Source organism: Globicephala melas, chromosome 9, assembly GCF_963455315.2.
Source record: "Globicephala melas chromosome 9, mGloMel1.2, whole genome shotgun sequence".
NCBI lineage: Eukaryota > Metazoa > Chordata > Mammalia > Artiodactyla > Delphinidae > Globicephala > Globicephala melas.
This window is the reverse complement of record NC_083322.1, coordinates 60,778,298-60,805,641: the sequence shown is the minus strand read 5'-3', so window position 1 is coordinate 60,805,641 and position 27,344 is coordinate 60,778,298. Positions and strand designations below refer to the sequence as shown.

Sequence of the window (27,344 nt, the reverse complement as noted above, 5' to 3'; positions counted from 1 at the left end):
TGGTGGCGCAGTGGTTGAGAGTCCCGATGCAGGGGACACAGGTTCGTGCCCCGGTCCGGGAAGATCCCACATGCCGCGGAGCGGCTGGGCCCGTGAGCCATGGCTGCTGAGCCTGCACGTCCGGAGCCTGTGCTCCGCAACGGGAGGGGCCACAACGGTGAGAGACCCGCGTACCGCAAAAAAAAAAAAAGAGAGAGACAGCAAAGAAAAGTTCCTGGTGGCAACAAGTGCCCCACATTTCAGTTTCATATATTCCACCCACCAGAAAATCAAGCAGGGAGGATAAGTAAAGATTTTATCTGAGCAAGATGCTTCTAGAAACTGAGAATTGCACCAGGATTTGTGTAGGTCAACCTGCCCTGAGTTGTAGATCGGAGTGGATGGTAAAAGAGCCAATTTGTTGACAGAAAACACATCTAGCAGGTTTTACTTTTTAAAAGAAAAAAAAATGGAGAAGAAAAACACAAGCCATGTGAAAAAGAAAATATTTCAGTAAAGGAAAAGGAATCACCTCTGAAATCCTCAAAGGCTGAGCTTACTGCATATAGTGATGGAGCCAAAAGAAAAGTCTGGAAATAGTCTGGCAGCCTCAAGAGAGTACAAGGAGACATGACCTGTATGAAACTGGTAAAAACAAAAACAAAAACCAAAAAACCCAAAAAAACAAGGTTAGATGGAAAAGCAAAAGGAAAAGATGAAAAGACAAGGAATGAGATGAAAAAAATAACTAAGATAAAGAGAAACCCATGCAAGAAAGAAATGAGATCAGAAAAGAACTGGTTGGTTTATAAGCAGGAATGTAAGACAATAAAGTTCAAACTCAAAGACTTAAAAGACTGGAAGAAGCAACTAACTTCTCAACCCCAAACAGTTAAAACTAAAACAGAGAAAGCCTTTGAAGGAACAACAGATGATTAAAATTCAATCTGGGTAAGGATCAAATCAAGGATATAGCCATCACACCTGATACTAAAGCCTCAGCCTGGATGAATGTGGCACTCAGTAAATTCTTAGGCTACAATGGGTCAGGAAAAAGAGACGAAGGGGATCAGTGTCCAACTGAAGCCTTGTAGAGAAAAGATACCTTCAAATAAATAAAGGGGGGGCACATTTAAGGGTGAAAGAGATGAGAAATGTAGCAAATCTAAGAGTTACAGCTAGCAAAAATTGTAGGTCTGGCTACAGATACATGAAGCTGATTATAATCAAATAGATAAGAAGCCAACAAAATTTTTGGAGAGTTGTGCTGGCAAAACAGCTACTAGTCTGAATTAAAGGAGGACTTTGACTATTGGAAGTTTACAACAATGCTGCAGACAGGAAGCTGCCAGAGAAAACTGCTCAGCCCCCAAGGAGGGTCTATTCTCCAATGCCTACTTCAGTGGTAGCCAAGGAAGTTACTGGAAAAGGAAGACACTTTGGGTGGAGTGCCTGGAGAACACGGGACTGGGGGCGGGGCTCTCCTGAGAAGCAGAATCTGGGCATAATTAATGAACATTCTCCAATCCAAGGCGAGGATCCCCCAAAATGCCTGCTCAGTGAGATTCCAGAATTGCTACCACTCGGTGACTGCTGTGTATCTCCCATTCCTCCCCTTTCTGGATGACAGTGGTTTGGGCAGTTATTTTTCCCAGTTACCAGATGGGACAGAAGGGACAGACTGCTGGTCTTTTTAGTTCATGAAGTCTCTACAACAAGAGGTGCCACATCTGGACCTGATGAAGAAATACTGAACTTAGAGCATGATGCTATGACTGAATGCGGCCATTTGGGTTACTGCCGTTGGGGAGGGGTTAGTCACTCTGTCTACCGCAGGGAGAGAGAACTGAGTATATGGTGATCACGGAATCATTAGGCCATTCACTGGCTCTCCACCTTATATCAGGAGACATGTAAGAACTGCAGTTTTCTACCCTCCTTGGAGGTAGGTGTGGCCATGTTGCTTGCTTGGTTCACTGTGTCACATGCCATTAGAGTGCTAGAACAAGGAGCTTTGTGGCCACAGAGAGAGGCCCTTTAAAAAGTGGCTCCTTTCTAACATATAAAAGAAAAGCCTTTAATAGAAGGACTCAAATTTCCAATACCTTTTCATGTCTGGCCACAAGACAGAAATGGAACAAACAGAAATCACAAAAGCGGTTCTGATGTCATTCTCAGGCCCCCAACGTTTAGATATGCTGTTATAAATGCCAGACCAAACTCAGCTGTAGTGCCAGAATCCCTTTTGAATGCAAGTATTTTGTAGAGAACTTATGATTCAAATAATTAAGTGAAGCATTTAAGTTTTTCATGACCTAAAAAAAATCAAACTTAAAGAATATACAGTCTTAAATAGGCTGCAGCAGGTTACCAACAGTATGACTTATGTGGCAATGCATAATATTACAGTTTGTCCTTTAGAACATTATAAAATTCCAAACATATCCGAGAAGGAGAGAGAACTTAGGTTCCAAGAGTCAAGAAACATCCACGCACGGAAGAAACAGGTCAGGAATAGGAAAAAGGTAGTAGAGACAGTATAAAGGAACTCAGAATGGCAGCAGACTAGTTTGCTACAAACATCCATTGGTAACTGCTCTAAAATGGTTATGAAACTACCAGTCACCCTCGCACCTGTTATTCTGCCAACCTGACCATTGCCTTAACTCCTTCCTCTACAATAGTCACCTCAGATGTGTTTCCATGGGAACGCTGTGCCAATTTTACAAGTCTTGGGATTCCCTTGCACCATCTATACTGCTGCTGACATTCATGATTCATTCCATTAGGTACCTAAGTAAGTCTAACCATACATATAGCTTTACAGTAATCACTCCATGCATGAAAAGACTATGTCCTGAGACACTAAAATCTGTAATCAAATTATCTTTATACCATGATATTTTTTGTACCATTGAAAACACACATAAGGTGGTATAAAAATTTATCCCAGTGGGACTGGCAATACCATTCTAAGATTCTCCCACAGCAAGAAAGCTGCATGGTTAGGTCACCACTCCAGCAGCCAGATTTCCTTTCCCCACCTAAGACTAGAACTGGGAAAGAGAACGGGGGTAACTAAAACCCCACTAACATTTGCTGAGCTCCTACAATGTGTCACGCACTGTACCTAAATGCCTTATAGACTCTATCTCCTATAATCTTACAATCATCCCGCCAGGTACACATAACTATTCACAACGTGTAAGTGAAAGAATTGAAGTAAAGTCGGTTAAGTATTGATGCAAATGTATATGGCTAGTAAACAGCCGAGCTAGAATTTTAAACCAAGTCTTTTTGGTACCAAAACTGAATGCTTTACATCAACAAAGCACCAAAGACAAGGAGCCCTTAACAAGACATTTGTGTTGGACTTTAATATTTCCTAATATTAGTGAAATACATTTCATTAATTCCATTTCTGTCTTTCTAAATCCCTACTTTCCCAAGCCTTGCTCAGCTCTGTGTTCTGAAGATATTTGCTAATTCCACAATATCCACGTTCCAGACTTTCACTTACTTTATATTTATATTTTATGAGTATTTATTAAGTGCTTAGGCCAGATACTGACCAGGCACTGCAAATGTAGCACTCAACTTATATTTACGGGAACAAACAGCAACCTGAAACTACCCCATTTTGGAGGCAATCCTGAGTAAACCTAAGAGGAATTTAGGAGCTCCATCCCAAAAGTGGAGGAGGCCTGGAACAGTCCTGCTGCCCCCAGCTGAGTATATGGGAAGACATGAGCACTCGTGCTTCTGACTTACATGCCCTTGACAGTGGCCTTCTTCTGCCTGGAGTTATCAAGCATGTTCCAGCCTCATTTCCTTAGGTACGATTTCAGTATGTTAAAAACTGTCTACAGTAAGCAAATTTTATATTTTATAAGTGGGTGAAATATCAAAATTTATTCTTAAAAATCCATTATCAGCCAGCAACAACACTCTTGCCTGGCTAAGCTGGGACCCAACCCAGAATGCCTCCTAATCCCCAAACATGGGAATCCTGGAACTGCTTCTACATGGATGGGGGATGAAGAGTTCACTGCCCAAGACACAGATTGGGAGAAAATCCATGCAAATCACAAATCTGATACAGGACATGTGTCTAGAACATATAAAGAATTCTTAAAATTCAATCATGAGAAAACAAACCAATACAAACTGGACAAAAGCTATTAACAGACATTTTCCTAAAGAAGATATGTGGGTCTCCCCTGGTGATCCAGTGATTAAGAGTCCACCTGCCAATGCAGGGGACATGGGTTCGATCCCTGGTCCAGGAGGATCCCACATGCTGCGGGGCAACTAAGCCTGTGCACCACAACTACTGAGCCCATGCTCTAGAGGCTGCGAGCCACAACTACTGAGCCCACATGCTCTAGAGCCCACGTGCTGCAACTACTGAGCCCATGCACCTAGAGCCTGTGTTCTGCAACAAGAGAAGCCACCACAATGAGAAGCCCGCGCACCGCAACGAAGAGTAGCCCCCACTTGCCACAACTAGAGAAAGCCCGCACGCAGCAACAAAGACCCAGTGCAGCCAAAGCAAAAAAAAAAAGATATGTGAATGGCAAAGAGCCACATGAAAGGATGTTCAACATTAGTCAATAGGCAAATGCAAATTAAAATCTCAATGAGATAACACTATATACCTATTAAAATATTAACAATTTAAAAGGCTTGCCATGCCAACTGTTGACAAAAATGTGGAGCAACTGGAACTCTTATACACTGTGGTAGGTGTAATAATATAGTACTGTGGCAGTTTCTTAAAAATGTAAACATACACCTACCATATGACCCAGACCTCCTCCTTCTAAGTATTTACCTAAGAGAAATGAAAGCATATGTCCACACTTGTACACAAACGTTATACAGCTTTTTTGGTAATAGCCCCAAACTGGAAAAAATCCAAATGTCCAACAACAGATAAAAAGGATAAACAAACTGTAGCATATCCATAATACTATTCAGAAATAAGGCATGAAGGCCTAAGATATGCTATGACATGCATGAATCTCAAAAAAATCAAGCTAAGTGAAAGAAGCCAGACCACAAAACACTTCTAGGAAATGCAAACTAATGTATAGTGACAGAAAGCAGATCAGTGGTTGCCTGGGGAATGGGAGGTTCAGGGAGGGAGGAATTACCAAGGATCACAAGCAAACTTTTGAGGGTGATAAATATATTCATGATCTTAATTGCAGTGATGGTTTCAGGGTATATAAACATGTCAAAACTCATCGAATTGTACACTTTCAACATGTACAATTCACCATATGTTGATAATACCCCAATAAAGCTATTTTAAAAATTCATTATTAGCATGATATTCTAGATGTTATATAAATGTTGTAGTTCACAATTATTTGTAAAATTGTCTCAAGTCTCTTAAATGACTTTGTGTGTGTTACAAATGCAGTCTTGTATACAAAGCAAGATACTTCTTTCTCTATGCATTCACACAAAACTGAAAAATAAAAGGACAGTGTCTTCACTTTTAATGGCACGCAGACTGCATACAGAAAGCGACCCTGATCGCTACACAGCACAGATCCTACTGCTCTGAAGGAGGGCAGCACAAGTGATATATTTATTTTTTCCTATTATTCTAAGACTTACCTTTTAAGTGATATTACCCATGACAAAAGGATTAAGGTAACCTGGTGTTCTCAATTTGATCACCTTCTTTCAATTTCAACAGACTATTTGACAATATAAATATGTCAAATAGACTGAAATGTATATGTGGGACTGATAAACAGCAGCCACTTAACTATATAAGAAAAAATATACATACACACATTTTTTCTTCACATTGTGTCAAAATTCAATAAATATGTAAATTCCATAGTGCTGAAAAACTAAAATCCTGAACCATGTTTAATCCTCCTCTTCTTCTGTGTGGTGGGTTGTGAATTGCATGGTTAGACAAAAGGAATACAAATTTAGGTAACAAGTTTCCTAATTTCTTCCGAGAGATACCAAAAAAGACAATGGTCCCATACTTTTGATAGTTTTAATCTTGAAAGACAAGATTATATTACCCAAAACAGCATTAAACGGTACAAAACATTCCAGAAGGCTCAATGAGAATGAGAAGAGCCCTGTTACACTTCACAAACAGGTAGCCTTGAGTTTAACTTCATCTGATGGGCACAGATATAAACCAAGAAGAGAAGGAAGGCCTCTCCTATAAGAAGGATCACCAGGAACAATGAACAGAGAGTGTTTAGGAGACAGCAGAGAGAGTAACCTCACTAGAAGCGTGGAGGTAAGCAACAGAAATGAAGAATACAAAAGAAGAGACAAATTATTAAAAGGGCTACTAAGTCAAGAAAATGTTAGAATATCCAGAGTGGCTTACCGGGATTCATTTAATATTATTTTCTAGTCTAGGATCTTCAGGAAAGTAGTGTTTCAGAAAGATTAAATTTAAGACAATAGGTTAGACAACGTGGTTGGACCGAGTGATTATCATACTAAGTGAATTAAGCCAGAGAGAGAAAGACAAATATCATATGATATTGCTTACATGTGGAATCCAGAAAAAAAATGATAAAAATGAACATATATACAAAACAGAAAGAGACCCACAGACATAGGAAACAAACTTATGGTTACCAAGGGGGAAAGGAGGGAAGGGATAAATTAGGAGTTTGAGATTAACATATATACCCTACTGTATATAAAATAGATAACCAACAAGGACCTACTGTATAGCACAGGGAACTATACTCAATATCTTGTAATAACCTATAATAGAAAAAAATATCAAAAAGAAAAAATATATATACATTATATATGTATATATATATGTATAATTGAATCACCATGCTGTATACCTCAAACTAACATGACACTGCAAACCAACTATATTTCAATAAAATAAAATAAAATAAAATAAAATAAAATGCTGGAGAGACTGATTGAGAGAGTGGAGCCATGAAGTTAGAACGTTGTAGCAAAAGGGACTGGACTATGGTGGGAGAAGTTTGAATGAAAAAGAAGGGGTGTACAGAAATGTGAAACAGGACCTAGTGACTTCCAACTCTACAAAATACTGATGGAAAGGAATTACTAAAAGACGACTGAAGTTTCAAGCCTGAGGGAGTAAAGAAAGTGATATTAAGAATAAGAAAAGGAAAGTCGGAAAAGGAAATTTAAGAGGAGAAAAAAATTAACTCCACTTCAGACAAGTTTACATGTAGGGAAACAATGACTGGTCCAAATGGAAATATGTGAAATGCAGTTGGAAAAATAGGACCTAGTGCTCCAATGAAAGGAATAAGTTGGAATTTGGGAGCTGTTAGCATGTAAGTGGTAGCTGAAATTATAAACATCAGTGGTATTTCAAACTGAAAATATAGAAGTTCAGGGACTGAGATCCTGATCTCTAACATCTCAAATTATAATATGAAAATACACCCCTTTAATTATCACCAAACGGATGTGTATACCCCCATTTCTTCAAATTTTTCAAAAACATACTTGGCTGTCATACCAGGACTAAAATGTTAACTCGACTATATTGTTTCACATTTCAAAACTGCAGAAACACCTCTTCAGTATAATCCAGGGGGGTAAATTCAAATGCCAGGCAGATAACTAAGAGTGAAACCAGCCGAGTCTGAGACAGGAGTGAAGGAAAGTGCAGGCTTGGTCTAAAGATGGCACCTCTAGGGAGGGGGGAGATGCCCAGCGAGCCACGAGGAGGAGCCCTTCACCAAAACAAGGCTTCTGAGGAACCAGTGAAAGAGCTTTGAAAGGTTTTGAGCTGGGAAAGCCTGGAATCAGATTTGCATTTGCTGTTATGGCCAAAGTAAAAAAAAAAAAAATAACCATCACTAAAAAAATTAGGACAAGGCTGAGGCTACGGTTAGGGCATCTTCCCACTGACTCCTGGCCACCACCCAAGATGGTCCCAACGCATCTAGGAACCTCTGGGGAATGTAAATTGAAGATGTAAGGCTGCCTCTGTCTGAAGGTCCCTCCCTTTGATGCCTGTGTGTGGGACCATGGGCCTTGGACTCAGAACTCCTGCTCTCACTGTCACCCAGGCCTCTTGGAGAACATTTTAGCTGAAGTATGTGTTTTATACTATTTCATCCTTTCTAGTACTTTTTCCAACTTATTTGCTTTTTCAAAATGAAACTAGCAGGCTTTCTAATTATAAAGGTAATTTCTATTTTCTATGTGCAAATAAGTTTTGTACATTCTTAGGAAAAAAATATGGAGAAATATACACCAAACCTAATAGTTGTTCTTACCAGGAAGCATGACTAGTTTATATTTAATTTATGTTTCTTTTGTAGTATTTGCTTTTTTCTAAATCAAATATCATATATTGTTTTACAATAAAAAATATTTAAAAAATTTTTAATGACGTATACTTGATTTACAATAAAGAAAACTGTATGTTCCTGTGTGCTGTGTTACTTTCAGGTGTATAGCAAAGTGATTCAGTTTATATATATATTACTTTCAGAATCTTTTCCACTATTGAACATAGTTCCCTGTGCTAGACAGTAGGTCCTTATTGCCATCTATTTTACATATAGTAGTGTGTATCTGTTAATCCCAAACTCCTAATTTATCCCTCCCCTACCCCCTTCGGTAACCATGACTGTTTTCTGTGTCTGTGAGTCTGTTTCTGTTTGGTAAATAAGTTCATTTGTATCATTTTTTTAGATTTCACAAGTAAGTAATATTATATGATATTTGGCTTTCTCTTTCTGACTTACTTCTTTTAGCATGATAATCTCCAAGTCCATCCATGTTGCTGCAAATGGCATTATTTTATTCTTTTTTATGGCTGAGTAATACTCCATTGTACCACAACTTCTTTATCCATTCACTTAGGTTGCTTCCATGTCTTGGCTATTATAAATTGTGCTGCTATGAACATTGGGGTACATGTATCTTTTTTAATTAGAGTTTTCACCTTTTCTGGATATATGCTCAGGGCTGAGATTGCTGGATCAGATGGTAACTCTACAAAAATAAAGATTTAAAAAAAAATTTTTTTTAAGTACCTTTGGCAGCTCCAACCACTGTTCCATGAAGGGATGTGGGCCCAGTGTCACCAAGTCTGATTCTTCAAGACAAACTAGAAATCCAACTATTATGTAAAAACCTAGTATTTAGATGATAGCAACAAATTCAAAAAGTTTTTAAAATACTCTGCAGACTGAATAAATCCTCTTCAAACTGGATTTGGCCTTCAGGTGTCAAAGTTTTAGACCTAGTTTAATAGCCTAAATCTAATCAGAATAAGGAAAAACTGTAAAAGACTTCGGAATTTAGTGGCTATTACGGCTAGCACGTCTGTCCTGGTTATCTCCACCTCTGTTTATCTGACTCGGTTATGTTACAACTCTGTAGAGACAGTTGATAACTTGCAGAAAATTGATAGGCATACAAATAATCCCTATCCACAGGATGCAATAACGCTACCCTAGGGACAGTGACCAGTTTTGCAATAATTAATAAATTCAACATTCCCTTATTTGACTGTATTGTGTGGTGATACTTTGAGTTTTCTTTTGAACCAGTTGTAATATACTACTAATTTCTTCCTTAACTGATGAATTAATAAGTCTCTGACAGATTTTTATTTGTATGAAGGAGATGATTTTGTCCTCTTTTAAAGTGTATCCATTACCTTCAGAGTACCAATTAGGATTACCAAAATATTCTCCCTCTGTTTTTCCATTCATCTGGGTTTTTTATCTTTGAAAGTTTGTGATATTGGTGTCATGGGTGAGAGGTACACGCATCTAAGAGGATAAGCAAGAGGGGAGCCAGGAAAGACATTTCAACTGATGTCGCAGATGAGCTCCCAGAACAGTTTGAAGGCCAATGAATTAATGCATTAATAGAAATTTTATTTCCGTCTGTCTGATTTTTGCTCAGAATCCTACCCACCCTCGCCAAAAAAAAAAAACCACTCAGGAAAGAAAATAAAAACAAACTGAATCTTGGATCTACAGCTGTTTTCCAAACTGTAGGTCTCAACCCTTTACTGGAAATAAACTCAATTTAGTGAATCATGACCAGATCTTTGAATAGAATGAAATAGGGGGGGGAAAAAGAGGAAGAGAAAAAAGAAAGGAGAAGCAAAAAGTTTATCAGAGAGTGTCACATGTGGTAAGTAATGTTTATGAACTTTGGCTTGTGGGTGCATGTACTAGGTCCTGACATGAAATGTCACATTTCATGTTTAGGTTGGAGACAAAAAAGTTTCAAAGACACTAATCCTACTTTGGTGCTCACACACTCCCTAAAAGAATTTTGTAAGATCATGTGCTCTCTTGTACATTTTAAGTTGACATCTAAACCTTTACACTGAAAATTATAGAGAATGTAGTTTCTAGCATATTATATTTATATGTTGAAATAAAACAACTGTATCATTCTTTTAAATTTATCTCATGTAATCTAAACACCACAGCATTTTAATATCCACCATTAGCCATTTTAAAATATATAAGCAAGTTCCTTCTTTTCTAACAGCAGGAAATTTGACATTGTTCTATTTTCTCCTTGAACTCATATTTCCATTTCATTTCCACTGATCTGGGGTAGCTCAGAGATGCCCTCAGAACACTAGTGCAGCTTTTACAACAAACCCAGATGAATACAAAGCAATGGTGACAATCTCATTTTTAAGAGAGTCTGTCTTCTATCACTCCTAACCTTTTCACTTGTCACCTAACTGGAAAGTGGTATCGTGAACACATATAACAGGCGTTAAAAATTGAAGGTACATGATTTAATAAAACTCACTTCCCTATATGACTATATAGTTGCTTTTAGCAAACTGAGACATTAAACATGTATTATTTTCAGCCAAAACAGAACATCTAAAATACTTAGAAAGTTGGAAGACCTCAAGCTACAAATTGATGATTATAAAGCATAGGCAAGGGAGGGTTCTAGAAGAGTGCAGAGGAGCTCTGAAGAACTTCACAGTATAGATTTCAACAGGGGTGAAGCTGGGATTTTTTTCCTTGAATTTATAGTTTTTTACTTTTTTTTTTTCTATTCTTACAGTTTAAATCCTTTTCTTATTTTAGTTTATATTAAATTAAAGGCAGGAAAAGCTTTTCAGAAATGGGACACGTAGGATTCAAACATGAAATCCTTAAATATAATACAGGAAATCCTAGGTTAAAAGAGTACTGAAGGCAATGGGGGGAGGGGGTTGTAGTTTATCGCCTCAACTTGATGACTTTTAACACTTGGCTTTATTTGCCATGGACAGCAACACCGGGTTGCATTTGATAATCTCAACAGCCAGCTACTCCTCATTCCCATGCAAGATACCTACAACCAGGAACCGTTTGCAATCTTAGTTGTCACCATAATAATAAAATCCTGCTATCATGGAAGCATTACATGATCTGGAATTACTAATTTTCTCTAGCAGAATAGTTTTTCAAGCACATGATAAAGTTATTTTGAAAAGTCACAAGTTGGCCCAAGAAAATTTTAGAACAGAACCTTCTTTCTTCTCAGATCCCTTTTTCATCACTGAAAATTGACAGTCTCACTAAGGTAAAAGAGACCCCAGACAATTTTACTCTCCCCTCCATTTCTCTGTAAATTATCACCCCTCAAAGTCTCTATCAGAATCATGGGAAGTTTTGTGTAGTTTTGCTGCTGTTGTTGGATTTGGGGGTTTTGTTTTCCTTTTAATTAACTACCCTATTATTTTCAGAATCAAGAATGGTAGCCTGGCAATGATAAAGACTGACTGCTTTTTTCCACTACTGTCTCTTACTCATAAAATGAAAAATAGGATAGCATAAAAAAGTCTCCACTGATTCTACTAATTTAGGGGAGAGGAAATCACCTATTACATTAGACCAGAGTTTCTCAACCTCTTCACTCTTAGCATTTTGGACCAGATAATTCTTTGTTGTAAACTACTCCTCTGTAGATAGGTGCAATCACCTAGTGTGTGATGCATTCTAGTCAGAAGCCATCTTAATTTCAAGAGGTTTTATTAAAACAAACAAAAACTTCCCTCTTTTTAATGCAGGACGTGCAAAAAAACATTCTTTTTTTTCTAAAGAAGGATGTTAAATAGTGTGAAGAGATATAAGCTTAGAAGATAAAGTTGCTGCCTTTGAGAGCTTATAACAAACCACGCTTATAAGTTATACCATTTTGGTCTCATTCATTGACGAAGAATGTAATTTAAAGGCTTTAGTGTTATCCCGACTCCTCTAAATTAATGACACAATTAGATATTTTTATGTTTTAGAAAAGTTACAAGTATAATTCTACGTAACTGTCACACAAAAAAATTTGATTTTGGCTTAAATAACACTGATACCTACCAATAAAATACTAGTTTCTAACCACTGTGTTCAATGTTGTAAATCTAAAATGAAAACACACCCTGAAAAAGACCCCAGACAACTCTAACAAAAGCATCTCTTCACATGAAACAAATATCTTAGGTGATTTACTTAAATAGGTGATTTATTTAATAAAGTCGTAAGGAAGAACGAAGTAGACCAATTGTGAGATCACCCCTCTTTACAACTCTCTATAGCACAGAGAAACGGAGAATTTAAAAAAATAAAATAAAGCATTATTCAGTGTGGGTCTTTAAATATCTCTATTTGCTCACTGAAATACATCTAACACACAACAGGAACCATTACATACATCTTCCAAAAAAACTCACTCCTCAATTGCCCATTAAAAATCTACATCATTCGACTTCCAGTACAAACTAACTGCATCATCAAAAGTATTTCCTTCCTAAATAAAAACAAACTTCTAAAATTCAGTCGTTTGTTCATTTGCTCACTTTTTAATTCATTCAACCAACATGTTTTGAAGGCCAAATACTAGCCAGGCACAGTTCTAGGCCCTAGAGAACAACATCAAACAAGGCAGTTTCTCCAAATTCAAGGAACTATCTAATCTATTTGCTGCCTTTTGGCCTGCCTCTCTACCACCTCTCACAAGGCCAGTGGGCACAAAGCATGGTGCCGAGTCCTGTGTAAAAACAGCACGGGCCAAGCAAGCGGCTAGCAAGTTGTTAACAGTCTACTCAAATATTGTTACCTGTCTGAAGACTTGCTTCAGACTCCTGAGTAAATAAGAAAGCTGACTGTTTCACCTCCTCCCAATTTTTCATCAAAATGCACATAAAGAAACATGAAAAAAATTGGCAATAACTATCAACCATATGCCAAAGTCTGAGTCAAATGTCCATGAACTCCACAATCAGTGGGGATTGACCAAGAAGTACAACTGACCAAGAGTTCATTACTGTGCTCTCTGCCACATGCTACATCTTCTGAAATCCTATCCAAGGATGAATGAATGAATAAGCAAATAGACAAGCAAACTATTACAACAGAGAGTGAACCACGAAGATGGAGAAAGTATTTCATCCATCCCCATTGCCTGAACTTAATTCTAAAACACAGCTGTATCTACCAGAAAAAAATAGGCTACCAGACATCCCACTGCATGGGAATTCTTTCTAAAGTCTGGCAAAATTGGATTCCCTCCCTTGACCCTCCCCTTCTCCTGGGAGATCTACTTCCATTCAAATATGATAGTTTTGGCCTTGGCAAGCAACAGGGAAAAATAAGGAGGGAAATGGTTTATAACTGCCCAAGGAAGACTTTGTAAAACAGGGTCCCAGACAGAAAAAGCTCCATGAGCAGAACACAGGAAAAGATATCTACTTTCATGTTTGAAGAATTACAAACTGCTCCTAATTCTCTAATTCATTCAGAGATCTCAATGGTCTGAGCCACGGAAGACTCAATCTCGGCCTGGCAGACCCACACATGATGAGTTTCTGTTAGCCACTGTGAACTGAACAAGCCAAGGAACGTGTGCAACCACCTGTCTTCCAGGACTAGACACAGACACAAGAAGCTGCCTGCAATAGAAAGTTCAGTGAGGAAGACGAAAGTAGCCCGCTCCCCCAGTCTCTGCTTCAATGAATAAACATAAGGAATGGAAAATACAGACTGAAAGATCAAGAGGAAAAATATCTCCCTGACGATAATTTTCCACAAGAAACTGTTGAACAGTATAGACAACATCTTGGTAACACTCAAATGGTTGTAAGAGGACACAGTCTCTTCCATCCAGGCTGCTGAGCAGAGCTGGGCAAAACATACCATCACCCAGATGCTTCAGGATTCTCACTCTCAGACAAGCCCACACACTTCCTTCCTTCTGGGGAAGCACCCTGGGGTTTTCTTCCACCTTTACTAACATCGTTCATCATCACTAAGATGTCCAGCAGATACTTTAGGACAATTTGCTCACGCTACTAACAGTTATAACTTACAATTTATTATTTAAGTACTTAGTGTAACCAGGCACTGTGCTCAGGGATTTACATATGCAAATCTTATTTAATGCTTAAAATAACCCCATGAAGCTTTATTATCTCCCATGTTTATACAGAAACTGAAGCTCTGACAGGATAATTTTTCCAAAAGTCACCTAAGTATCAAGATTTAATCTAGGTCTATATCCTTCACCCTGTGCTGTAGTGCTTCAGTGTCCAAGGCTGAGTCATCTTCCCAGCACACATGTCCTACTCTACTCTCTATCTCAGAAAAAAGCATGGTGGTCCAAACAGCTGCTAGAGACAGAACCGTAAGTGTTACCTTAATTTCACCCTCTCCCTTTCATCCACTCTCCCCCACCCACTAAGTCCTGCAACCCCATGATATCTCATGAAACTTTTGGTTTCTCTCTATTCCTACTGCCCCTACTTGGGTTCAGCTCACCAACATCTCCAGTTTGATTACTGCAAGCCCCTTGGGTGTCTCTCCAACATAGTGGACCCCGCTATGTTCCCAACATCTTCGTACCCAGTCCTCCCCAAGTCCCCTTCTACACCATAGTTGTTTGGAAGATGTATGGCCAAGTGACTAGAGCTGGCAAATTAGATTCTCCCAAGAGCCGTTCACAAAGTTTGGGGTAACCATGCAGATCTATGTAAACAGTGAAGCAACAATTGCTCGGCTGAAGAGAAAGTGGTCTCAAAAGAGACAGAGAGATCAGCTCGGTGCTTTGTGACCGCCTGGAGGGGTGGGATAGGGAGGGTGGGAGGGAGGGAGACGCAAGCGGGAAGAGATATGGGAATATATATATATATATATATAACTGATTCATTTTGTTGTGAAGCTGAAACTAACATACCATTGTAAAGCAATTATACTCCAATAAAGATGTTAAAAAAATAAATAAATAAATAAATAAAATAATAATAAAAAAAAAGAGACAGAAGACAGTCTGGATTCTGAAAGCTTTCCTCTTCATGGCTTCAGTGCCTTATAAGGCTAATAAACCTTAGGCTAGTCAAGCTAACCCAAAATAGTTCTAATCAGTTTCCTTTTGACCTAAAAGTAAACTGGCTAGAAGGTGGAGACAATCCAAATGTACCCAAAATAACGAGTGGATAAACAAAATATGGTATTTACTACATACAATGGACTATTATTCAGCATTAAAAGGAATGAAACTCTGATACATGCTACAACATAGAAGAACCTTGAAGACATTATGATAAGTGAAATAAGCCAGACAGAAAAGGACAAATATTGTATGATTCTACTTATATGAGGTACCTAGAGTAGTCAAATTCATAGACTGTATAATGGGCAGAGAGTTTTAGTATGGGATGATGACAAAGTTTGGGAGATGGATGACAGCAATGGTTGTACAATAATGTGAATGCACCTAATGCCACTGAGCCATCCAATTAAAAATGGTTAAGATGGCAATTTTTATGTACATTTTACCACAATCAATCAATCAAAAAAAAAAGTTAAAGCTTGTTTAAAAAGGTCATGTTACTTGTACCAAAAGCACCTTGATCAGGATATTCCTAGACATTCATCATCATGAAACCAGAATACTCAACCTAAAATGTCAAATTGATCACTCCCTTTCCAGCGCTCTCCTCCAGCATCACTATTAAGCTCAACTCCTTGGCATGGCATATAAGGAAGACATTCCAAATTCTGGTCTCTACTTAGCTTCATCCTTAATTCTCGCCACTCCCCAGTTCCCTACTATACCTTCACCAAGACCTTGTTATCCTCAACAACTAACAGAATCCCCACATTGGCTATCTAAAAGAGTACTTGTGGTAATGTCTTAAATATAAATATGTATTTTTAATGTATGGCTAACCCAATAAAAGAATAAAGAAAATCTATAGAAGCCAGAAAAGAATCTATAAATCCACAAAGGTATATGCAAATACTAGAGTTAACATTTTCCCTGTGGCCACTTTTGATTTCTAATGACTAAAAGCCTGAGTTTTAATTATCCATGTCCCACAGGGAACAAGGACAAAGTCTGTGGCTAAACATCTTTGGAAGAAGGAAACAAAGATCTTCTCTGGAGTAAAATACCCTCAAACTAAACCTCAAAAAAATCAAAAAAGTTCCAAGAAACATGAATTCATAATCAAAAAATACTGTACAAATAAAGAAATAAGCCACAGTAAGCAAGAGTCAACAGAATCAAAAAACTCTACAGAATCAGACCCATCAAGACTGTGGGTATCAAAACTAGACCATAAACAGACTTACTTTATATTCTGTAATATATGGAGAAATAAAGGGAGACCTAAGACTATGACAAAAGAGTATCAGTAAAAACTACTAAGATTTGTAAAAAGAACTAAACAGAACTTCTAGAAACAAATAAAAACTAGTATTGAAATTAAAGCAAATGACTCACAACTGCATAAAGAATTAGTAAACTGGAAAATTAGAAAAAATTATCCAGAATTCAGCACAAAGAATCAAAACCACTGAACTCTAAAACAGAGATCAAGAGCACATGAGGTCCTTCCTACTTCTAATCAGAGTTTCAGAAGGAGTTAGAGAATAGGAGAGAAGCAATATTCAAAGAGATAATGGTTGAAAATGTCCAAGTGCTGATAAAGACAAGATCATCGGATTCACAAAGCACAACATATTCAGCAGAAAACTAAATAAAAGAACTCCTCATCAGGATACATTATACAGTAAAACTGCAGAATACCAAAAACAAACTGAAGATCAAGCAGATAGAGACATGAAAGAACAAAATCACAATTTAAAAGAAAAGCAAATATTATAAGAGTAAAATCATATCAGAGTAGTCTTGAGAGAAATTAATTGTCCATTTAGAATTCTATGTAGATAGATAATAAACCTATCTTTTGAAAACAAGAATGAAATAACCATATTCAGAAAAACACAAACTGATGGAATGTACTGCCAACAATTCTCACTGAAAGAACTTCCGAAGAAGGTACCTCAAAAAAAAAAAGGGGGGGAGGAAACAACAGAAAAAAAGTTGAGATGTAAAAATAAATAGTAAGTAAAAAATAAATAAATAAATAAATAAATAGTAAGTGAAGAAAATGATACATATATGAATAATTCTAAGCAAATATTAACTGTATAAGATAATAATAATGCCTAATTTGTGGAGTTAAAAGGAATCAAGATAGAACTAAAACTCTAGACAACAGCATACAATTGGAAAAAGGTCAGTGGAGTTGTAGGTTCTTGTCTTGACACAGAGTAAAGTAACTTTAGACTTTAATGTGTTTGTTAAAGCGTGACCACAAAATATTTTATTAAAGAATATGTAACATTCAAACTAATACAGAGGAATAAAGTGGAATTACCGGAAAAAAATAAAAAGTCAATTCAAAAGAAGGCAAGAGAGGAGAAAAAAATAAACAACAACAAAAAAAAGCAGAACACACAGGAAGCACAAAATGACTGTTAAAATGAATCCAAAAATATCAGGAGCCACAATCAATGTAAATGGACGAAAGATAGAAAAACTAAACCTCTAGCTATAGGCACCATTTACACAAGAGAAACACCTAAAACATAAGGACCCAGAAAAGTTGAAAGTTATCAGGCCAACGCAGACACAAATACCACAAGGGTCACACAGTATAAATATCAAATAAGGTGTACTGGCGATAACATAACAAGCACAGAAGTGGCAAAGCACTCATGACCCACCACACACTAGTGTTCCCAGAAAAAAAGAATCCAGCTTCCACATAACCATTCCAGACTTCACATTATACTGCAAAGCTATTGTAATCAAAATGGTGTGGTACTAGCACAAAAACAGACATAAAGATCAATGGAAGAGAATAGAGAGCCCAGAAATAAACCTACACACCTACAGGCAATTAATCTTCAACAAAGGAGGCAAGAATATACAATGAAGAAAAGAAATTCTCTTCAACAAGTGGTGTTGGGAAAGCTGAACAGCTACAAGTAAGTCAATGAAATCAGAACACTCCCTCACACCACATACAAAAATAAACTCAAAATGTTTTAAAGACCTTAATATAAGACATGGCACCATAAAACTCCTAGAAGAGAACATAGGCAAAACATTCTCTCATATAAAATGTAGCAGTACTTTTGTAGATCAGTCTCCCAAGGCAAAAGAAATAAAAGCAAAAATAAACAAAGGGGAACCTAATCAAACTTAAAAGCTTTGGCATAGCAAAGGAAACCATAAACAAAACAAAAATATAACCTATGGAATGGGAGAAGATATTTGCAAATGATGTGACTGACAAGGGGTTAATATCCAAAATATACAAACAGCTCATATAACTCAACACTGAAAAAACAAACATCCCAATCAATAAATTGGCAGAAGACCTAAATAGATATTTTTCTAAAGAAGACATACAGATGGCAAACAGGCACGTGAAAAGATGCTCAAAATAGCTAATTATTAGGGAAATGAAATTCAAAACCACAATGAGGTATCACCTCACACCTGTCAGAATGGCCATCATCAAAAAGTCTACAAATAATAAATGCTGTGGAGGGTGTGGAGAAAAGGGAACCCTCCTACACTGTTGGTGGGAATGTAAATTGGTGCAGCCACTATGAAAAACAGTACAGAGGTTCCTTAAAATACTAAATTAGACTACCATATGATCCAGCAATCCCACTCCTGAGCATATATCCAGAAAAGATGAAAACTGTAGTTAGAAAAGATACATGCACCCCAATGTTCATAGCAACACTATTTACAATAGCGAAGACATAGAAACAACCCAAATGCCCATCAACAGATGACTGGCTTAAAAAGAGGTGGTATGGGGTTTCCCTGGTGGCACAGTCTTTAAGAATCCGCCTGCCAATGCAGGGGACACGGGTTTGAGCCCTGATCCTGGAAGATCCCACATGCCGCGGAGCAGCTAAGCCCGTGCTCCACAACTACTGAGTCTGGGCTCTAGAGCTCGCGAGCCATAATTACTGAGCCCACATGCTACAACTACTGAAACCTGCACACCTAGAGCCCGTGCTCCTCAACAAGAGAAGCCACCGCAATGAGAAGCCAGTGCACTGCAACGAAGAGTAGCCCCTGCTCGCCGCAACTAAGGAGAAGCCCACGAGCAGCAACGAAGACCCAACACAGCCAAAAAATAAGTAAATTTTTAAAAAAAGAAAAAAGAGGTAGTATATGTATACACACACACACACACAGAGTAGACGATTACTCAGCCATAAAAAAGAATGAAATACTGCTATTTCCAGCAACATGGATGGACCTAAAGAATATTATACTAAGTAAGTCAGACAGAGAGAGACAAATACTATATGACATCACTTATATGTGGAATCTAAAAAATAAAAAAATTAATCTATATACAAAACAGAAACAGACTCAGACATAGAAGACAAATTTATGGTTATCAAAGGGGAGAGGGAAGCAGGGAGGGATAAATTAGAAGTACGGAATTAACAGATAGGAACTACTACACATAAAATAGGTAAGCCACAGAGATTTACTGTATAGCACAAGGAACGATATTCAGTATCTTATAATAACCTACAATGGAAAAGATTCTGAAAGGAACATAAAACTCAGTCACTTTGTACACCTGTAACTAACACAATATTGTAAATTAATTATACTTCAATTAAAACAAATAATAAGAATCCAGCCTCCACACATTTGGGCAATTCTGTCATAATAGAAGCTTACTGCTTAAAGAAGCGCCTTGCTGGGAAGGAGCTGCTGGAGCCCACAGGCTGGTATCAGTCTGCTCCTCCTTTGAGCTGAGACCTGCCAGGTCAGCTCTCTGATAAGCCACCAAAGAGATGAGGAAATGAACATCCAAGCTCATGAGTCTTGCCTCCCTTAGGTGAAGTACTGGAAGGAAAAAGAGACAGCAAACAAATTCTAACAAAAAGAAAGCCGATGTGTCTACAGTAGTAGCAACAAAATTAACTTTAAGGCAAAAAGCATGATTTGAGATAGTCACTACTTCATCGCACCATTTTATTTCATAATCTTCATCTTGTATGTAGTGAAAACCAAATCTTCAAAAAAATATAGCACAAGTCATCAGAAGTTCAAGGAGAAACTGCCAATGCTACCATTTGTAATTATCTCTATAATTGAGACATTAATCAGACAAAAGGTAAGAAAATAGAAACAGCTGAATACTGCAATTAACAAGTTTGATCCAATAACTGGAAAACACAATTTTTTTCCGAAGAATACATGAAACATTTGCAAAAACTTGATGTCTTAAAGCAAGTCTCATACTTTCAGAGTTAGTATCAGACAGACCATACCATTTGATGATAATGTAATTACACTAGAAATTAACAGCAAAACAACTTTAATAAATAAAACCTATATATTTGGAAACAAAAACAACCCTTGAATCAAAGAAGAAATATGCTGTAAACTAGAAAATATTTAAAACTTAATGATGATGAACACCTACTTATGAAAAACTTGTGGGGTATGCTTAAAGCAGAAGGTACAGGTTACTATACCAAACCCAGAACGTTTTACAGGTGAGTTCTACCTAACAGTCAATGAACAGGTATCTCCAAGTTTACACAAAATCTAGAGAATAGAGAAAGCACTCCATAACTGATTTCATGAGACTACTCTAATGCTAATAATACCAAAATCTGACAAAGATTATATACAAGCAAGAAAAACTACAGGCCAGTCTCACTCATGAACATGAATGCAAAAATCCTAAACAAAACAATAGCAAATCAAATCCAGGAATACGGAATAAAAGATATCATAACCAAGCTGTGTTTCTTCCAGGAATGTGTTATTCACCACTGAAAAATATATTCCTCTCAATCATCTCAAGGCAAAAAAAATGCATTTGATCAAACTCCATAAACACTCAGTTAAAACTTTTATCAAACTAGGAATAGAAGGGAAAGTTCTTAACCTAATAAGTAGAACTCCAAGGTGTAAAGGACTTCCGGGAGCTGAGTCCCATGAAGGTAGACCCTTTTGTCTGCCCACTTCTTTGCTGCTTGGAATGGGGACTACATGGCTGATGTTCTACCACCTACCCTGGTCTATGAGGTGATGTGGATCAACTGGAATTCTCCTACACTCCTGACAGGAGGATAAATCGGTACCACACCATTTACGAACGGCTACACGCGTGATAAAACTATACAGAAAAGCTTAGGGTGCTTAACACAAAGTTCAAGAGAGTGTTTCTTTCTGGCTGGTAGAGAGGAGGACTTAACTGAGGATGCCCACCCCTAATGGTGAAGTTCCATTTCTTACTCTAAATGAGAGGCCCACATGGGCTCATTTCATTTCTCTGGAAACTATACCTATCAGCTATATATACTCTTCTCTGTGCATTAGATATCACGTAATAAATTTCACGTGACTGAAAAAATATCCAAGAAGCTATTTTAAATTATCTTCTTGCTCATCTCCCTGTTTAGAAAAAAGATGCTCTTGTAGGCAAAAGTGGTTTTTTAACTGTCATAAAACAGTGCTATTAGCATCTGGTGCTTTAAGGGCTGCTCTTTAAAAAACAGTTGCTATTAAAGATATTCATGTGTACTCTACCCTATATAATGCAATCAACTTGGTTTCCAAACCCTGAAGTGCAGAAGATGTTAAGGCTCTGCACGGAATATAAAAGAGGCTCTGCTCACTTGCACCGACAACCACTTTTTTATGCACCAACTGACATGCACCCTGCATCTGCTAACGAAATCCTTCAGATGTTTCAGTGACAGCAACATTAAAAGGCAAATATATTTACATAGATGCTAAGTGCTAAATAAACACGGAGAGATGCAAACTATCATTTAATCACGGCACATCAGATTTCCATCTTAAATTGCCGCGTGACGTCTCAAACAGGAACTTCTTAGCTTAAGGCAACTGCGGGACTAAACTGGAGACTCTAGATAGGCACCTGAATTGGCTTTAGGCAAACTGATGGACTCGGTTTCCAAAAACTAATAATAACCCCCCCCCCCGATTTTTCTTTTTCCAATTTCCGGAGCACCGTTGGCAGGTTTTTTTAATGAGCACTCATTCGGGAATATCGCTGGCAAGGCAGGTATCAAATCCCGGAAGATAAAGCCCCCCAAATCAACAGCCACATGAGCCAGCAACAGATTCAAGAATCCCCTCAAATCTCCTTCAAACGCGTTATCCTCCACGCCTCCTCATCTCCCCTCCAGAGTCCTGAGGTGTGGAAAGCAATAGGGAAAAAGATTCCTGGGGAGTTAAGAAGAAAGAGTCCGTAAATCATATGCACAAAACTCAGTCAGCTGGGACCTTGCCATTGAGTTATCTAACCTCCTCATTCTGCGGTTAGGTAAATCATGTCTCAGGAAGAAACGCACCTGCTCAGAATCTAACAGCCATTTAAATTCGTCTCCTCTCCTAGCCCAGTGGTCCTTCCCTCACCCCCTCCCAAATGCTTCAATTCGTTGCTAACAGTGAGGTGAGAAAACCCGCACCTCCACAGTGTGGCCAGAATGTCGGGGCTAAAAAGGGTCATAGAGGTAATGGGGTCAGGCCCCTCCTTTCACAGGTGGGGAAACTGACGAAGGAAAGTAACGCAGCTGGGGCGGTAAATCAGCGACCCTCTGCCACCGAGCAGCAGGAGCTTCACAAAGGCGATGAAAATCACTGGCGACCCCACTTCTCGTTTCCAGAAGGGCGGGGGTCAAAAAGAGACCCGCTCCCTAGGTTTCATTCAGCAAGAACCCCGCGCTTCCCAAGCAGAAGTGGAAGAGGGGAGGCGGGGAAATGCTAACAGCTGGTGGCGCAGCACCGAGAGTGCCACGGGGGAACAGGTACCCACTCCCGCCTCTCTCTTCCGCAACAGAAAGGCTGGGGCGACTCCCGCGAGAAGAGGTACCTGAAGCTCGCGCCGCAGTCCCCCGCCGCACCAGCACAGGAGCCCGCCACCCTGCTTCCGGGGTTAAGTCGCGGCGGGGAAGACTGATACTTCAGAAGGGAGCCTCAGCCCCGCCCCATCCAAGCCCCGCCTCCACGTACGCTTCACGGAAGACTCAGGTAACTTCCGGGACGCCGCGCGTCACTAAGCAGCCTATTCCCCACTTCCGGACGGGTCCTTGCCTTTTTCTTCGCTTTCGGGGTACTGCGCGATTGCTATCGAGATTTCCGTGCGTTTGATTGGTGGAGCGAGAGTGCTGGCCTCCGCCGATTGGTTTCGGAGGAATCCGCCCCGTAGACGTCCGTGGGGCGCACAGTCTCAGTTGTCCGCTAGTTTCCTGCCGGCTGCTGGCATTGCGTTGCAATCATGGTGGACGTGATGGAGTCGCCGAAGGCGCGCATCAACGCCAGCATGCTAGCTCAGTTCATAGACCAGCCCGTTTGCTTCGTAGGGAGGCTGGAGAAGGTGCGCACACTCACCACCCTGGGCTTCTTGGGGGAGGGGCCCGTGACAGTCAGGGTGGCGGCCTCAGGGTATGTAACGGAGGGTGAAGGAGGAGGGACAGCCTTATAGCATCACTGCGCTCCCCATTGCTTTATTTCTCACAAGGGAACTTTTTGCACACTTTTTAACCATTGCAGCCCAATTTTGGCGCTTCTTTTAGGACGCGGAATCGCGACGTTTTCGAACGCGCTCCTTTCTAAATTCTAGCGTCCCACCCTCGTTTGTATTTACTTAAAGGAAATTATAGACATAACTCCATCTACTTCCTGGTTTTTTAGTTACCCAGATTTGACAGCTAGTCCAGTTTTCTTGTTTCCTTCTTTTATGCAGTTTCCTCTTTTCTCAGACTTCGTTTTCTCGTTGAAGTCTCTCTTCTATAAAACATTCTTTGACTGTACTTCACGGATCCAATACCAGTCTGTTACGTTACCCCATTATTAGAGTGCAGCCCTTCATCCTGCTGGTGAGAAGCAGGCCCAAAGTGTCGGGACCAGGGAACCTAGAAAACTTTTGTATAAAGGCTTACTAGTTTATTTCAGTCACATATCTTCTTGAAATCGGTGTATTCGGACTTCACAGATAGGGAAATTGGTTAGGAGTAGTGTATGGTTCAAGGCCTCAGTAAGTAGCAAAGCTGTCATACAAACCAGATCTGACTGCACTCTGCCGCTTACAGGACTAGAACCTAGGTTTTCTGACAACCAGTTCTCTCTTTACTTCCTCATGCCTAATTTTTAAAAACATATCATCTGTTTTAGATAATATGGACTCTTTAATTGTTCTTAGCATAGGGTTGCCAGATTTAGCAAATAAAAATACAGGACACATTTGTATGGAAAATGTTTGTTGTTTATCTGAAATACAGATTTAACTGAGCATCGTTTGATCAGGTATGTATGGTAACACACGATAATGTGAACCAGTTAAACTGTTCAAAAACAATTGCTTTGTGTGCATCGATTAAGTAAGTTTGGGTCAATCTGCTCATCTTTTGTCAAACTTTTAATATTTTTATTTTTCAGATTCATCCCACTGGGAAAATGTTTATTCTTTCAGATGGAGAAGGAAAAAATGGAACTATTGAGTTGATGGAGCCTGTATGTTTAAGTATTAATCCTATGTATATTATCATTAATTCTTCATCTTGTTTTGGTTTGTTGCTCATGTTTCTGATTCTTGGAGTGGATGTATGAAGGACCAGCTTATCAAACTTCCCTCTCTAAAATCAAATATTTGTCCTCTTCTTACATTATATTTCCCTTTACATTTCTAACCAATGATTTTTTTGGCTCTGTTATTTTTTTAATACACCCCTTAAATGCTGGGTGACAATTCTCATTCCTTATGAAAATTACATAAGAAAAATCTTCCGTTTAAATCACTTTTTCCTCCCTCAAGAGTTTTACATTTTTAAAATTCGGTTTTCTACTTTTGTTTACATTTATTTTCAGTTGTCACTTATTTGTTTTTACATTTTATGTTTATTTTACTTAAAAATATTTTCTTGGTCTTTTATGAAGACAGATCTGTATGCTGTTTGGTTATTGGATGCAGAACACACTGTACAAATGTAGTTAATAGAAAGTTCCTTTCAATGGGTCCTTTTAAACAAATTACTCCTTGTGGAAATGCTGGACATTCTCAGTATCTTTAAGTGATTTTGTCTTCAACTTAAACATTTAACTGTATCTTTGGACCCGAAGCCACTGCTAAAGGTAACAGGACTAGTGACATGCTAACAGTAATAAGTACTCAAACGTTTTTTAACAAGTTATAATTCCATTCTTGCATTGATAAATTTTAAAATGATTTTGCTACATGAAATGAAAGATTAGTAAACTGTAGAACAATTTTCCAAGTTAATTATCAACTGAAAATGTGATAACACCAAGTTGACATTTTGTTCTTTGTGTTAGCTTGATGAAGAAATCTCTGGAATCGTGGAAGTAGTTGGAAGAGTAACGGCCAAGGCAACCATTATGTGTGCATCTTATGTGCAGTTTAAAGAAGATAACCATCCTTTTGGTAAATAAAATGTTCTGTAATTCATGGAATTAGGTGGAAAACAATTTTATTTTTAACTTGCTATATCTTGGTCTTGAGTTTCAGTCCTGCTACGTTTTCAATTTCTATAGAATTTTCTGATCCAAAAGGAAAATGGTAGGACATTTTGGCCTGCTTCTAAACAGTGCTTGTGTATGTAGGAAACTCAACAAAGATTAATTAATTAATATTTGTGGAAAGAAAAATTTTTTAAATGGGGTAAACAAAAATAATGTTAATAGTTTTGTTTGATTTTAATATATAGATTAAAGGCATCAAATAATGCATAGCACCTAAAACACAACCAGGCAAGAACTGTGCCTGTACAATGGATGTCAAAATGGGTGGTCTCCTATACTCCATGTCTTTTATTTTTTGGAGCCATAGTTAAATAAATATGATGATCTATATCTCAGTTTTAGGAAATGGATTGTGAAAACAAGTTGACCTCTAAAAGGGAGAGAAAAGAGAAATAGGTATAACTCTTTAGATAGTAATTGATGTTACAGCTTTCCACTGTAGATTAAATGTTTGCTGAACTGTTTCTTTCAGATCTTGGACTTTACAACGAAGCTGTGAAAATTACCCATGAGTTCCCTCAGTTTTTTCCTTTGGGGGTTTTGCAGTATGCTTGAACTTGATGAATTTTTTATGATAGCCAATGAGCTACATTGAAGATTATTAAAGGAGGCCCCTGCTATTTAAAGGAGAGACTCCTGTGATTTTTAATACTGCTATTTGTTCTCTTTTTAATTTCATTTACCTAACGTTATTAGATAGTCCAGTATGGCATTTTCAACAGAACTGGTTTATTGACAGTTCTCACCTAAGTCCTCATAAAGAATCATTTCTCTGGCATATGGTCAGATTGGATGCAAGAAAAAAGCAGCTGGCTGAGTTTAGTTTTCTGTTTCATTAATAAAAGTTTAAATGATACATATCGTTGGTCATATCATTCTTATTCTTCTAGTCATCTATTCAGGCACAAACTTGGAATTTCATAGCTGTAAGGTCAGGACTTAGACTTACCAAATGAAACCCTGGGCCAATTGTGTTAAGAATTTACTTGCTACCTCATGAATTACACCATGTTAATTACTTCCTTGACACTCTGAAAAAATGATTTTATTAAAACAGCAAATAGAATCCAACATCTTATGTAATTTGTGAGTACCTACATTAGTCAGTGCTCTCTAGAGAATCAGAACCAATAGGATATATATGGATATATATATATATATATATATATAAATTGTTATGCAGATTGGCTTACATGGTTATAGAGGCTGAGAAGTCCCAGGATCTGCCATCTGCAAACTGGAGAACCATGAAAGCTGGTGGTATAATACAGTGCGAGTACGAAGGCCTGAAAATAAGGGAAGATGATGGTGTAACTCGCAGTCTGAAGACCTGAGAACTGGAAGGACACTGGTGTAAGTCCCAGAGTCTGAAGGCCCGAGAACCTGGAGCTCCAGTGTCTGCAGGCAGGAGAAGATGGACATTCCAGCTCAAGGAGAGAGCAAATTTGCCCTTCCTCTGCCATTTTGTTCTATTTGGA

The 27,344-nt window shown here is 38.3% G+C and overlaps 2 protein-coding genes across 3 annotated transcripts in view; one reads left to right on the top strand and one right to left on the bottom strand.

Moving 5' to 3' along the window:
- The window catches only part of UMAD1 (UBAP1-MVB12-associated (UMA) domain containing 1), a 248,990-nt gene extending 225,627 nt beyond the window's left edge, over nucleotides 1-23,363 (bottom strand). The window contains exons 1-2 of one of the 2 annotated variants that reach the window (XM_060304639.2): nucleotides 23,201-23,363; nucleotides 20,023-20,190 (exon numbers count right to left, since the gene is read on the bottom strand). The gene's annotated coding sequence lies outside the window, so the exon portion shown is untranslated. The remainder of the gene's footprint in view (nucleotides 1-20,022; nucleotides 20,191-23,200) is intronic. The other variant, XM_030857222.2, reaches the window with a different exon arrangement.
- Nucleotides 23,364-23,440: 77 nt separating this feature from the next.
- On the top strand, nucleotides 23,441-26,722 carry RPA3 (replication protein A3). Its single transcript, XM_030857223.3, has 4 exons — nucleotides 23,441-23,704; nucleotides 24,766-24,840; nucleotides 25,660-25,768; nucleotides 26,339-26,722. The coding sequence occupies exons 1-4, from the start codon at nucleotides 23,606-23,608 to the stop codon at nucleotides 26,419-26,421; spliced, it is 366 nt and encodes a 121-aa protein (XP_030713083.1). The 5' UTR covers nucleotides 23,441-23,605; the 3' UTR covers nucleotides 26,422-26,722.
- Nucleotides 26,723-27,344: the final 622 nt, after the last annotated feature.